General features: G+C 35.7%; 1 protein-coding gene across 2 annotated transcripts in view; it reads left to right on the top strand.

Annotated features, from left to right (window-relative positions):
• The first annotated feature begins 2,518 nt into the window (after positions 1-2,518).
• Positions 2,519-16,135, top strand: part of LOC107688455 (collagen alpha-1(XVIII) chain-like) — a 41,949-nt gene continuing 28,332 nt past the window's right edge. The window contains exons 1-2 of one of the 2 annotated variants that reach the window (XM_016486126.1): positions 2,519-2,697; positions 2,790-2,860. In XM_016486126.1, the coding sequence (XP_016341612.1) occupies positions 2,666-2,697; positions 2,790-2,860 (103 nt within the window). In that variant the 5' untranslated portion in view covers positions 2,519-2,665. The remainder of the gene's footprint in view (positions 2,698-2,789; positions 2,861-16,135) is intronic. The other variant, XM_016486127.1, reaches the window with a different exon arrangement.

Here is a 16,135-nt window from a genome sequence, read left to right as displayed (position 1 = left end):
GATTTACAGCTGGAAGAGTCGATGCTAGTTGCCTAATGTTAAAATCTGCACAGATTTTAAAAGTCGTGTTGTATATTCCAGTCTTTACTGGTCTACCATGCTTTGGTGTCGCACATTACCTGTAAACTTCTTCTGGGAACACTGTACAAACTACTGGCATATGCTGCAAGGCTTAAATTGAGTGAGCCCTTCTAAACTTGGCGTCTGTGTACTTAACCTAGGGCTGAGTTCAGCTGACATCTGACCTTGTCAACAACACATTATGTTTGAGTTCCAGCCACAGTGCTTAACCTGGGTGGAATGAAGTTCACAAACATTAGGAGGGGTCACATATGTCACATAGTATATATTTCTTCAGAGATATCACCATTCGATGCATTATAAATGTAAGATCTTAATGCTGATTAATTATTACAAATAAACCCAAATTCCATTTTGGAACCCAAAATGGTTCTTCTATCACATCACTATGAAAACCCTCTTTTTGGGCCTTTATTTTTAAAAGTGCGTTGCTATGTCCATATCATTCATTGCTAAATGCTGAACTCTTAATTTAGGTGCTCTTAAATTTGTTTATTGTCAGATGGCAAATCATCCAGATTTACAGTTGGAAATATGATTCAGGTGAAGTCCAAACTAAACAAATTGAAGCTCATTCCCTGAGCATGAGTTCTCCAATTAGTGCTGGGGCATGTCAGGTCATCTGCATTCTCCAGCATTTCAGAGTATTTCCCACTAAACCATTATCATTTCAACACCAGCTAATTGCAGCTTGTTAACAAGAATCACCCATTCATTTCTCACCTTAACAAAACGCTTCATCATGTAGACTTTTGTGGGCTGAAATATGAGAGCTTAAATGGACCGGGGTGAGGACTCTCGTGATGATAACAGGGAGAGCATGCTGATGAAGAATAAGAAGGACTCTTGTGGAGCAGGATGTTTTGTTCGGGACCAAAGACTTACAAAGATGTTTTGTCTGACACGGGATCTGTGCCCCCGATATTTTGCATTGTTTCAGGGAGAGGTATGAGTGCCTTAAGGCAGCTCTGCAAGTCTCTGAAGGGACAGGATGGGGTTTAAAAGCCCCCTGGTGAAAGTCAAACAAGGCTTTTGCCTCCCAGGTGGTCCTTCGTGGACGTTATTCTTCAGTACTTTAAGTAGGTCTCTCAGGAGTTTGCTCAGTGTGGAACATGGATTCTTCATCTTCACAGTCTTTTGTCCCTAAGCATGCACTCTTGTCTTAAAAGCACCAGGGAATAAAGAGGAAATCATTTTAGCTTAAAAATGGTGGAAAGACAATTGGATTGATGGGACTGTTGACAGATACTTGGTTATTTGTTCTTGCATGTTGATGGAAAACACAGTAATATTAATTTTTAGAACTCAAGATGGCAAATGTAAAAGATGAACACAAAATGTAAGCTTGCTAAATCTGATCATGGTGCCCCAATATTTTTTGAATATTATATTAATATCAGTTTTCAGTCCTCAAATTTACCTGGAAGTGAATTATTATTTTTAAGCCATTGGTTCCCAGGGAATTTCCAATGGATTTTTGGTTGTAGTTTTATTTTATGACATAGAGATGATGATAGATAGATAGATAGATAGATAGATAGATAGATAAAAAAAAATAAAAAATAATAGGCTAGTTTTCTTCAGCAAGGATGCATTAAATTGATCACAGGAGACATTTATAATATAGCAAAATATTTAGGCCTATATTTTAAATAACTGATGCTCTTTTGAACTTTCTATTCATCAAATAATACTATAAAATACATATCATGGCTTCCACAAAAATATTTTGAATGTTTTCAACATTGATAATAATAAGCATAGACTGCTGATAAGCTGCTTACAATTCAGCTTTGCCATCCGCAATACATTATATCTAGAAATATATTAAAATAGACAACATTTATTTTAACAAAAACAAATAATATTTCACTACTTTCTTTTTTTTCTTTCTTTCTTTTTTTCTTTCTTTCTGTCTTTCTAATGCAGTCTTGGTGAGCATAAACATTTCTTTCTACCACAGTAAATTGATTTTACCTATTTCACTAATCAAACAACAGTAACAATTTGTTCGCAAGTCAGCAACAAAAACTAGCTTTCCAGTTTGGCTTACAAGGTGGCATACAGCTTTAATGCTACAGTAGCCTACTTTAACTGTGTGTTTTGTTTCCCTACTGTGTATTGTAGGTAGATATTCTCTACTTGTGCATTTCGTCGAGAATCAGATGTAATCAGATGTCAAATGTAATTACAAGAATAAACATTTTTCACATTTCGTCTCAATAAATAACGGTGCAACATGAGAGAATTCGTGGGCAACCCCGGCTTGTGCTGTAACTCACAGCCAATGATGATTAAAAAACATATTTGCTGAGAGATTGAACAGCCGAGCTGTTTATGGGGTCACTGCACTAAAACGGATTTGAAAGAGTGGAGACCGTCACTTCTCAGAGATTTTTCAGGGTCGGATTTCAGCAGTCCGTAGCGCTGTTTAGTGCTGAGACTGAGGCAGTCTTTGTTCAGTCAGTCTGAAGTGAGAGACTGGAGAGTCAGTCAGGAGGAGAGAAGTGAGAGAGGACACAGAGAGAGAGAGTGGGTGACAACATTCTGGAAGTGTTGATATCCACGTTTTTGCACTAATCTTATGCTCAAACTGCTGAGGAAAATGAAACTTTGGTAAGTGGATGGGATGAACAGATAGTTCATCATGCAAACAGTTGTGCATATGTTGTAGTGTATTTGCGTTTAACATCACTGCATTCGTTTAGGCTCCTGTCGTGGCTCGTCGGTGCGCATCTCGCCTTGAGTTATCGCTCATCTGCGCTTCATGTGATGGAAGGTAGGTGAATGCTTTTAAATATTTAGAAACACTTTTTAAGTCAACTTTTATTAGTGTATTGACATGGTGTACGCCACTGGGTTGCACTGAAATGCAAAATGAATTTTGCACAAGTATGTAAAAAGTGAGTAGCCTACAATACAGTTATATGAGGAGCTATTTATATGACGTGACCTATAAAATATAACTTTAATTGATCCTGTACAGTATGTATTTTGGTTGATTTAGTCACATTCAATACTATATTTTACTTAAATCTAAAAAAAATTAAGATATCTCCACATGAAGTTTATTTTAGGTCATTTGACAAAGTAGTTTTATGTGTAAATGGGGAAATATTAGTGTCAGGCCATTATGATAGATTTTCACAGAAAAAGTAGCAAATCTGACACCTGTAGGCCTTTATGTGTTGTAAAGAACTTGACAGAGTTGTATAGGCCTACAGGTAAGATGATGACTGAGGTGTCCGTATGCCACCATGCATACTTGATTTGATATATTTATTATACTTATAGATTTTTATTGCTGATTTGGAATAGAGAGCATAAAATGAAACCAGCCTTTCTTAAGCTTTAATGAAGGGCTTTACTTGTAGATCTCATGATCATTTATGGTCACTTGGCAAACTTCTAATCAGATCTTAAAATACCTTGGAGATGAATAACTTTATTGAATTCATATGTGCATGTGATTTCAAATTTAGATAGATGTCTATTTCAGGTATTTGTCCAATATTCAAATTATATTATGAAGCAAATGTTTCTGTTGTTTTATTTTTGGTATAAAGTTGGTGTTTTTGTTTGTTTAACTCAAAATTACATTTGTGATAAGTGGACGAGTAGAGGAGATGCACTGTGAAATTTGAATGTTCTCTTCTCCAGGCTTAGACATTGTGATTATCTAAACACTGTCTTTGTATTATGAGTTTTTTTTTATGCTGTAAGTGTGTAGGTTTAAAGGAACTTTGTGTGTCAGTCCTAAGGAATCACTTGCAGAGGTTATAGTGCATCTGCTCTACCAACCATTTAACAGCATCCTTATAAAGAGCAAAGTGTGTCTGCTTGTCATCAGGTGTGATTTGGCTGCCTAGAGATTCAGAATTAGGTGACATGCAGTAAACGTTATGTTGTGTGATGAGCCCAGTGTTGTCGTTCATTGTTTGTGGGCACCAGTAGAACAGGCCGGAGTGGGCAGGTGACCTCTCTTTTAGATATATTGTTGCGTCTGATTACATTGCTGTCCAAAGCTTGGAATAGTTTAATGGCCTGCATTTTTCAACACAATTATGTGCTCAGACGTCTGGAGTGGCCAACAATTGAGGGATAAACTGTTAGAATAAAGTCAATCCTTCATATCCTCTCTGTTAGTTAATGAGCTCACTGTCTTCAAAAGGCAATCATCCAAACAGCATGACAGCCATGTAACTTGAGATGCTCTCCACTGACCTGAAGAGCTCCATCAGTCCGACTTTGTATCTTTTTTTGTGAACACTCATTGTTTGGTTATAATAGTCCATAACATCAACTGATTGTAATGTTTGCAGTTTTTAATGTAAAGTAGTATAATTAGTAGAATCTGCTGTTAAAAAGTACTATTGTGAAATATTATGATTATTAACTTTCTATTTTAATCTATTTAAATTGTAATTTATTCCTGTGATGCAAAGCTGAATTTTCAGCATCATTACGCCAGTGTTCAGTTACATGATCCTTCAGAAATCATTCTAATATGTTGATTTGGTGCTCAAAAACATTTCTGATTATTAGCAATGTTGAAAAAAGTTGTGCTGCTTAATATTTTTGTGGAAATCGTAATACTGTTTTTTAGGATTCTTTGATGAATAGGAAGTTCAAAAGAACAGCATTTCTTTTTTACATTTGATCAATTTAATGTATTTTTCTGAATAAAAATATTAATTTCTTTAAAAAATAAATTGAAATATTATCTTACTGACCCTGCTGTAGAACCTGTTGTAGTGGTTGGCTTTGCATTTGTTACCATAAATAACAGATTCGTGTTTGCTGGGGGTTGTCACTTTATTTCTACACGATAGTGTATAAATTGAACATTAACCAAGATCAATATTGTGTTATATTGTGTTAAATATAGTTATTTTGTGTTAACTGAAGTATTACCAATTTTATGGTAATATGTAGCTCTCAAGAATATATAAATAGATTAAAAAAAATAGAAAATTACACTGAAAGCTGAAAAAAATTATTCTATCTGATCATTGGCTTGATTGAGTCCTCAGATAAAAAGGGCTAAATTAATAATAGAAAAAATAAGCATATTCAAATAAGCTGCTTAACATGTGCTTATTTTGTGAGTGAAAGCTAAGAAAACTAACAAAAAGAAAGAGTATGAGATGCTGTTATATCCGCATTCTGTTCATGATTTTAGGCAGTTTATTCGACCTAATTTCTCCTACAATCTCGCTATGCTGAATAGTGTTTAGATCTCTTCTGGAAGCCTTTAACCGAAACCTATTTAGTTCTTGTTCAAAACCATAGAAGTTTGTCTCATTGTAGCCTACATGGGCTGATCTATCCCATATACAGTGGGTACGGAAAGTATTCAGACCCCCTTCAATTTTTCACTCTTTGTTATATTGCTGCAATATAACAAAGAGTGAAAAATTGAAGGGGGTCTGAATACTTTCCGTACCCACTGTACCTTATAATGAAGGTAAGGTTAAAAGTAGGCTACTAATATAGTAGTAATAGAATATTTGTTAGGAACTGTCTAACTTTTTTAGTTACTAACTTTTTTAGCTACTGATAGTCAAATACTGTTTTCTGTTTACCTTTGAAATAACACTGCTATCCCTTAAAGATAAGTTGAGTTGTTTCATATTCTGTATTTTTGGTATTTGAGCCAAAAAAAGAGACTTTGAATATGTTATGTGTTGTGTTTGAAGCTCAGCTTCAGAACTGAAACTATCTGAGGAGCGATCAGACACTTTTTTGACACAAAAACAGGTCTCTGGAAATTTTCCCACTAATCACCGTATTCTTTTCAGCATGAGATTTGCATCTTTTAGGGAGATTATTGAAGTGAAAGCTGGTTCAGCTGCTGCAGTTTGATTCATTTCTGCACTGCTCATTGCTCATACGTGACTTTATCTTGTTACTGGTGTTGTAAGCTGTGCAAAAATGGTCATTTGTATGTTTTTTTTTTTTTTCCCAGTGATTTTCTTTGTATTTGTTGCGCTAATTTATGGATTCATGTTTGCTGCGGTTGTCACTTTATTTCTAAATTCTTCATATTGGGAGGAAGGAACCAGAGTATGTGAGCGGAGTGGAGCGGCAACAGTTTCCCCTCCACGCTCCAAGCATTCAATAATCCCTCCGCTCCAGCTCCGGGTTCACCATTTCCCGCTCCCGCTCCACTCCTCGCTCCACTGATCAGAAACATCGCTTCCCCTTTGCTCCGCGGCTAAATTATTTCACTATGCTTGAAAAATCAAAATTCTGTTCAGAAATTATATTAAACGAAAAATAAATGCATAATACTAAAAGAACAGTTTTAACATGGTTTATCGGAACACTACAATTAGCCCAAGTCCATATTAAATGCTAACATTAGTCTACCTTCTACACCTGCCTGGGAACCCCTCTACATTTAACAAAGCTGTCATATTGAAAGTGTCATTTTTAGCCAAGTGGCAAGTGAAATATGAAATATAATGTTTGTATTATTGTTTATCTACCATTTTTGACTGATATGTGATCATTGTTGTGGTTTGTGGCTTATGCATGCCAAGTTTTGCTCTGTGGGCTCCGTTTGTTTCCTCAAAAAAATCCCTGGTTTGATCCTTCTGAACAAAATACTGCATTAGACCAGATCACCTTAGATGAGTTAGTTACATCTGTCCTTTGTTTCCTTCATCAAGTCAGATACTGTAATATGCTGAAAAGCACATTGACCCTAAAAGTGACTTCATCATTGTACAGGAAGTTCCGCTCCACCGTTTTTCTGATATACAATACATCCATTTAGCCCTTACAGTGATATATTACACACATTGGAAAATTCACAGCATGGAAAAAACACATCAGCCCTCCAGCCCTCCAGCCCCCCAGACCAGACCAGGGTCACACTGAGTTTGAGAATGGTCTGAATGGACAGCCGTTGTCCACTGTTGTGTTTTCTTTCTGTGTCACCTAACTAGTAACTAGGGCTTGTCAACAGTGTGCTTGATTACCTAATTTCTACAGACAGTCAGTCCTGCACACACTGTAATCACCCTGAAAATAAAGGTATGCATGTTAGTGTGAGTTTGCAAGTGTGTTTGTATATGAAGTCACAATAGGGAGTAAAATCAGTAGCACCAAGTAAGTAAGTAAATAATTTAAGTAGGTGGTGGTATATTCTTTAATGTTTGAGTCTAATAGTAATGTGATTTTGCAAGTGTGTTTGTAGGTGAAGTCACAATGGGGAGAAGAATTGCTTCAAATATTTGTTTGTTTGTTACATTAATAATAACAATTATATATAATTTGTATCATTATCATGTTTTCTTTAATAATTATTATTTGTTTGTCTATCTATTAAAATAATGATTGTTTAAATAGAATTTTAGATTCTGCCTTATCCAATAATATTTATTTATTGTAAATTATATACTTAATATTAATATCATAGTAATAATATCTCTTGTATTATTAATGTTACTGTTATTAATAATTATTATTTGTTTGCTAATTCAAGAATTGTTATTTATTTATATATTTATTTATATAAAAGTTTTACTCTAACCATGTCTATCTATATCTGTCTGTCTGTCTGTCTGTCTGTATGTATGTATGTATGGGTATGTATGTATGTATGTATGCATGCCTGCCTGCCTGCCTGCCTGTCTGCCTGTCTGGAGCTTTAAGTTAAGAGCTTCGTTCAAGGGCACAATTGCTTGCTTCTTGTAAGTAACCCTCCAATGAGCTTTAACCACTACACCACAACACCCACAAGTATGTTTCTCTGGGTTAATGTAGTCAATACTCTGCTCTTCTAATGATGTCCATTAGGTTGGTTGTCAAATCTCACTGGATGTTTCTTTACTCTCACAGTAAACCACAAATATTCAAAGTCAGGCACATTTAAACCAACTGTAATATTAAAGGTCATTGCACACTGAGTCCGAAATTTTCGCACGCTAAAAAATATTAAGTATTAACATCAGTCTTGGTCAGTCACAAACCCTGTATCCCACATCAAAACATTATGTTCATTTACTATGGTTTATTTACAGTATTTAACATTATTTTAAATCCACGATTACCCCAAAAAACCTTTTGAGGACCACTTCTACTCTTTCTATGAAGATTCTTTGCCTTGCTGTCCTCCATGCAGTTTTGTAATTACTTTGGGGAGCCTCCTCTTCCATTGTCAGTCAACTGTGACCTCCAGGTGGGTGATTGAATGATTGAGGCTGGACAGAACGTGGGGGCCTGGACATTCCTATCATTCTCTGCCCAGGAGTCAAGCCTATCACAGACCCTCAGGGACTCTGCATTACAATGAGCATGGTAAACTCCCTAAAACATTACCTGCAGACTTCACCAGTACTTATGAGAAGGAGTTATAATGTATAGCATGTCCTGCTGTTGCCACATTCATGCTGAACTCCTGTTCATATTCGGATAGTTGTGTAAAAGCTGTGATGTTTTAATGTTTTACCATCAGTTAGTTCCATAGCAGTTCATTAAGGTTATTTATTTCATGGTTTCATAGGGAAAATTAAGTAGTCAAATGTAATACAAATAGATCAGTCACTGTAAACATGGATAAAACTGAACATTTCCTGCTCTCAACAAACTGCAGTAAGCTGTGCATACTTGCATATCTATCACAAGAAAAAAGCGGGTGGGGGCTGATGCCATAAAGAAAACATGCGTTACACAGAAGCAGCATTGAGTGTGAGCTTCTCTCTGCTGTTATAGGTGTGTGAGGAGGTTATAATGACCTGAGTCAGAACGAACACTAGGCCACTGTCTGCTCGGACACAGCTCCTCCCTCCCACCCAACTGCTCAATCTGATTGGCTCAAAAAATGTACTTTCTGTGATGTCACACACTGCCTCATGTCTTGTTACCAAAGAAAACTTCCACAAATACATATGGCTGCAAGCCAAAGATAACTAGGCCACCAAAATATTTGGCAAGATCTCGCTTTGGTGTGGAGGTGACTGTGTTGCTGGGGTCTAGTTACCTGTGTACCTGATAAAGGGTTTATCTTATTGCACATGATTTAAGTGAAGTAGTTCGCTCAAAGCAAGGGGCAGTGCTTACACTGGATATTTTGAGAAATTTACTGTAACTGTAATAGGTGGGTGGATGCATTAGATACTTTTTTCCACTACAGTTCATGCTTGAATTTTCCTGTGCTCTTTTTTTATGTATATTTACCATATACAGTGCCCCCAAAAAGTAGTCGTATAAATGTCACTGTATTATTTTCTTTTTTCTTTTCTTTTCTTTTCTTTTCTTTTATCTTATTTTATTTTTTATATTTTTAATTTAATTTTATTTTATTCAAAAGTGCACTTTGTGTCCAGTTGCCAAAGATAACTAGGCCACCAAAATATTTGGCAAGATCTCGCTTTGGTGTGGAGGTGACTGTGTTGCTGGGGTCTAGTTACCTGTGTACCTGATAAAGGGTTTATCTTATTGCACATGATTTAAGTGAAGTAGTTCGCTCAAAGCAAGGGGCAGTGCTTACACTGGATATTTTGAGAAATTTACTGTAACTGTAATAGGTGGGTGGATGCATTAGATACTTTTTTCCACTACAGTTCATGCTTGAATTTTCCTGTGCTCTTTTTTATGTATATTTACCATATACAGTGCCCCCAAAAAGTAGTCGTATAAATGTCACTGTATTATTTTCTTTTTTCTTTTCTTTTCTTTTCTTTTATCTTATTTTATTTTTTATATTTTTAATTTAATTTAATTTTATTCAAAAGTGCACTTTACAGACAGTGTCCAGTTGCATAAAATGCTTAGACTAGTCTTACAACTTTTTTCTACAAACATTTTTCTTTAAGACTGGTCATAACTATTTAAAGTCAGTTACATTACAACATAGATTTGTCTAATTTAAATTACAAAGACAAAAGTATTTTGGATTGTGGATCATGTTCATAGTTAATGTCATGATCTACAGCCATGGTTACTCTCTATGTAAACTTGAGGAGAACCAACGTCATACTTCCATTAAAAATAATCTTGACCAGTTGCTTAAAAGTCATTGCAAACATGTTTCAGAAAAGTTAAGGTAGTTGTAAGAAAAAAATCTACCAAAATTGATTTGCAAATGGTGGTTTGTTATATGCATAACATTTAGTCACTTTAAGTGTAACTATAGGTTCAAATAAATTTGGGGTCACTGTACAGAATCGGTATTTACTATCATTTAGCCAGATTTATATAAAGATGTCTTGCAAAACTACAGTCTCCTTTTTGTAATCAGCACCTCACAAGCAGCCAGCGCACAATGTTTGCTTTCCTGAGTTGTAACTGTGGGGTTTCTGCTTTCAAACGGTTGGAGATGATGAAGGTGTAAACAACTAATCAGACTACAGGCTACAAAATATTGTCTGACATCAAGTATGCTACTGCCCTCGAGTAACAGCCCATGGAGTCACTAAAAAAAGGAAAAAGCTGACAAGTGTGGACTTTACTGAAAAGCCTTTGGAGTGTGATTTTGATTTAATGTGGCTAAGCACTGTTTTTGTTCACCCACGAAGCCTCCTTCATTTTGCTAATTGATTACTGAAGCCTGGCTACTGTCAGCTCCTGTTCTCTCACTAGGGCTGGTGCTAATCCCTCAGTACTAAAGCCCTCACACCAACTCACGACCAATCAGTCGACCACCACACAGATAGTAGAGCCAGTGTAGTGTTCAAACTCATACTTTGAGTATTTCAACACTTTACAAAGAAATAAGTTTTGATTTAAAATGAGCAACAAATTGTTAGCATGTTGGCTAATCACTTTGTTTACATGTCTTTGCTGAATTTGTGTTAGTGGGGTTTACAATTTTTTTGTAGTTTCAGTGAGTCTGTTTGAGTGAATAAGTGGTCGATTTTTCACTGTGGCAGAGTTTCTGTAACTCACCACTAGGGAGAGCTGGATGATCACTGTTTGCAAAATCACATGTCCAAGTCCTGACACATGTGGTTAGACTGTTGAAAGGGTTAAAATTTTATTCCATTTACAGAATGCTCACAAAATGTGATTTTAGAATCAGTAGTTATTATTTTCTCAAAATTGTTTTGTATTGTTTTATTATTGAAAATCGCAATGCCTAAGTACCACAATACTGTAAGTGCTCCGAGAAGTTGAATAATGCAATAATTGACTATTAGACTATACTTGTTTCTGTATAATACTGGCTTTTTCAGTAAGAGAAACGTAATGGAAATAAGCTGTCTAGCCTTTCATTTGTGTCTAGCTCTTAATTCAGGCTCTGGCATTTAGAGGACAGTACTATCTAATTGCTCTGTTAGGCATAATGCCCTTGAGTGGAGGCCATGGCTGCTAATTGAGACTTTTCAATAGACAAGAAATCCACAGTATCGCACAACTGATGGCTTTTGACAATAAACCAATTATGAATGTTGCTGGGGTACAGAAAAGGGAGTAGTGTGGTCGGTTGGATGGGAACACCATCTCTCCTGCTTAACCTTTGGGCCTCAAAGATCTCCTGAACCTAAAATAACAGGCTAACAGTTTGGGCTCCTTTTTGTTTACACGAGACTCTATAGCAAGTTGACCCTCTGTCTTCCTTATTTTTGACCTTTACACTCTAAAAACTCTTATTTTCAGTGTACTGTAAGAGTTATACTTTAAAGCACCCACACACAGCAGGAAGTCAAGTGCTTACGGGGATGTACAGGAATGTATAGAGACAGGTAAATGAAGCAGCATATATTCAGTGGATTTAAAGGCTAAAGGGCATTAACAGCAAGTAACGAGTTTTGAATAAGATGGTTTTTTTTTTAAACATCTTCTGGTTTGACAGATTGAATGCAATATTAGCAGGAGAGTTATTTTTTAGTGGGAATGTCCCTTTTGGTCCTTCTGTTCTATGTGAAGACACAGCCTTTCTTCTCCCAATAACCCTGTTGTAAATTAAACCCTAAACAATCTGCAACAATCATACTCAAGCACACACTGTCACCCTATGGATCAGAACAGACTCTCTTTGTCAGTGTATTGATGATCACTGAGCTGTGGAGTCTTGGCTGATGAATTTGGCTCAGTATTTCCATGCCCCGATTTTTCCCTCTGCTTGCAGAACACAAACTCCTAGTTTTCCCATGTTCCTGGACATGGAAGCCATCCAGAATATAATCGGCCCTCTGAGAGTTTTCTGATAACTCCATAATGTAGGGTAATGTTTTGAAAATACATTACTGTTTAAAACTTTGGGGTCATTTGGGGGATTATTGTTATTGTTTGTTTTATTGTTGTGTTTTGAAAGAAACTATACGTTTTATTCAGCAAAGATGCATTAAATTGATCAAAATTGACATTAAAGCCATTTATGGTGTTACAAACAGTGTTGGGGGTAATGCATTACAAGTAATGTGAGTTACATAATTACTTTTTTCAACTAGTAAAGTAACGCATTACTTTTAATTTACAGGAAAATATCTGAGTTACTTTTTCAAATAAGTAACCATTTATTGACTGACAGCTCTCCTGTTCCCACACTGAGATAAATCAGGAGTAAGTGCAGAGGTGTTGTGTGTGCTGTGCAAACATTGTTACTGTAGTTCTACACTAAATGTGAATATGCATTTACTCATCTCACTCGCACAAGAACAGATTCAGTACTTCTTAAAATTAAAAAAACTGTGAAAAGCAAACTCTGAATATTATGCAAATCTGCAATAATTAAATGTTAACACAAAAATCCTTTATGTATTGAATCCCATTTTATTAACCTTTGCTGTCTTTGCTGCTGACCTTCAATGATCCAGTTCAAGCATACTAATAAGCAAAAATTACTTTAGATAAACATAACATTTGTGTTATTTATTTGTGATTGAGAAGAAAGTGTTGAACTTTATTCTCTTGCATCCTATTCTTCAGTCATTCCAGAATGGAAGCACAGCTGAAAGGTTTGTTTGAGCTTTTTGAATTCCTTCAGCCTGAGGCTTATTCATTTCAGTTCAAGTAATCCCAATGTCAGATGAGAAAAAGTAACACATAAGTAACATAAGGCATTACTTTCCATAAAAAGTAACTAACACAATCAGTTACTGTTCTAGGGAGAAACACAATATTGCAATGCATTACTTTTAAAAGTAACTTTGCCCAATACTGATTACAAAAGATATATATTTCAAATAAATGCTGCTCAGTGAAACTTTCTCTTCATCAAATAATGATGAAAAAAAATGTATCATGGTGTCCACAAAAATACTGAGCAGCAACTTTTTTTAAATTTGGTAGTAGTAAGAAATGTTTCTTGAACGCCAAATCAGCATATTAAAATGATTTCTGGAGGATCGTATGACTGAAGTAATGTCTGCTGAAAATTCAGCTTTGTCATCATAGGAATGAATTACATTTGAAAATATATTGTAACACAAAGCATTACAATTGAAATAAGACTTCACAATATTACTGTTTTTACAGTATTTCTGATCAATAAATGCAGCCTTGGTGAGCATAAGAGACATTTTTCAAAAACATTACAAAATCTTACTGACCCCAAACTTGCTGATTTGGTGCATTTCTTTATATTATCAATGTAGAAAACACTTGTGCTGCTTAATATTTTTGTGGAAACTGAGACACTATGTTCAGAATTTTTGATGAATAGAAAGTTCAAAAGAACAGCATTTATTTGAAATTGAATTTATCTGTAACAACTTTACTGTCACTTTTTATCAATTTAATGCATTCTTGCTAAACAAAAGTTTTAATTTCACCATCACTTTCACACGTTGCATCGCTGCTCTATTATATTACTTTTCTTATCTGCCTGAACTTGAACTGAATCGCAGTTGCACTGAAAATGCATCCAGCGTCCTTATGCCTTCTTATGGAAATGTGCTGCTCAGTGTGTCTTTACTTTCGCTGTATGTCCTTATAAGCTGAAGAAAAACATTTAGCAAGCTTTAAAACTTCATAGCTGCACACTGTTGTAAAATCTTCCATTTTTTTTGCAAACAAACCACTTTGCCATGGGCTGAATCTTTGTCAGAGGTGGTAATTGGTGGAGGGGATTTAAGGAGGGGGCCGAGGTGGGGGTCAAAGGCTGTGCATTCTCCCTCTGTGTGTGCTCGACAATCCCATTATGATGGAGTAGAGGATCGGACATTTGGCTGCCCTGCTGAATACCAAAGTCTGCGTGGTGCGTGGGGTACAGAGGGGGTCCGAGGGGGTACAGAGAGGAGACATGTGGGAGGAGCGATATAGCGTGTTCTGACGGTATTGCAACAGTGGACGACGTACGCTTATCTACCTCGCTCAGCCAAGCAGCATGTCTTGTCGCTGACCTGTCTGGTGCTCCTGAGCCTGGTCAGTGTCTCCTCTCAGTTCCAGTGGTTCAGGTTTCTATGGGTCCCAGAGACGACCTCATCTGCTCCTGCTGTCACTACACCTGTACCCACCACTACAGCACCAGAGGAGAGCACAGCCCCTGTCTTCCCAGCCTCCCCTCCTCAGCCCACAGAGGGATCCAGCAAAGCCAGAGCTAAGAAACCTCTCAGAATGTGGAAGAGTGGTGAGTGTCGGTCAGAATGAGGCATGAGGGAAAGTAGGAAGTTTTGAATCTAAAGTAATGTCTGCTGAAAATTCCGCATTGCCATCACAGAAATAAATTACATTTTAAAGTACATTGTAAAAGAAAACAGTTATTTTAAATTCAAATAAGATTTCACAATATTGATGTTTTTTTACTGTATTTCTGATTAAATAAATGCAGTCTTGGTGAGTATAAGAGACATTTGTTTATAAAAACATTGGAAAATCTTACTGACCTGACACTTTTAAAGTTTCAGTGTCTTGAGTGTTATGATCCTTTCAGAAATCATTCTAATATGCTGATTTGGTATTGTCAATGTTGAAAACAGTTGTACTGCTGAGTGTTTTTGTGGAAACTATACAAACCTCCAGGATTCTTTGGTGAACAGAAAGTTCAAATTAACTGCATTTAATTGAAATATTTTTTTAACAATGTGAAAGTCTTTACTGTCACTTTTGATCAATTTCATGATTCATTGAGGATTTCATAATATACACTTTATTAAAACATTATACTATAAAGTAACTTTGCAACTACATGTCAACTAACTGTCATTAGAGTATTAGTAGACTATGTTAGGGTTAGAGTTAGGGTTAGTACACTGAAAAAAATAACTTGTAGGATTTACTAAAAAAAATCTTCAATTTGCACTAAAACATTTTAAGTAAATTTTACTGCTACTGCTCTGTACAATCTACTTACTATTGACCTTAACATTCATAAAGAAATTAAGTACATTTTACATAATTATATATCATTTCAAATATAGAATTAAGTAAAATCTACTTACCTAAGTTAAATAAATTTAGCAAAGAAAATTAGCTTGGCCAGTAACAGTTTTAGTAATTTTTTTTACTCAAACTAAATCTTACTTCCCAATACTTTGATTTTACTTAATTTAGCACCTAAATTAACCATGCTTTTAAAGTGAATGTGACTCAGGAACATCTAAGAAAATAATACAATAGATATCATGTACACATTATATATACATAATTAATGCAGTGCTCATCACAGAGACTTCGATACTTGGTACACAATACACAATAACAGTAACTGTGGTTAATTTTTGAGTATATGAATGTCATTTTGAGTAGAAAATAAACTCTAGATGTAACAAAATCACAAGTTACTAAACCTAACAACAAAAGCAATGATAAAACTGCACATACAGCTGGAAAACAGGAAAAAAATCAACCTTATTAATTATTCATGCCCCAGTGCATGATGGGAACACCAGTATCAGAAAAGTTGAGTAGGTCTTACTTAAAGGGGTCATATGATGTTGCTAAAAAGAACATTATTTTGTGTATTTGGTGTAATGAAATGTGTTTATGCGGTTTAAGGTTCAAAAAACACATTATTTTCCACATACTGTACATTATTGTTTCTCCTCTATGCCCCGCCTTTCTGAAACGTGTCGATTTTTACAAAGCTCATCAGTCTGAAAAGCGAGGTGTGCTCTGATTGGCCAGCTATCCAGTGCGTTATGATTGGCCGAATACCTCAAGC

Source organism: Sinocyclocheilus anshuiensis, unplaced genomic scaffold (assembly GCF_001515605.1).
Source record: "Sinocyclocheilus anshuiensis isolate Anshui unplaced genomic scaffold, SAMN03320099.WGS_v1.1 scaffold329, whole genome shotgun sequence".
Taxonomy (NCBI): Eukaryota; Metazoa; Chordata; class Actinopteri; order Cypriniformes; family Cyprinidae; genus Sinocyclocheilus; species Sinocyclocheilus anshuiensis.
This window is presented reverse-complemented; position numbering and strand designations above follow the sequence as displayed.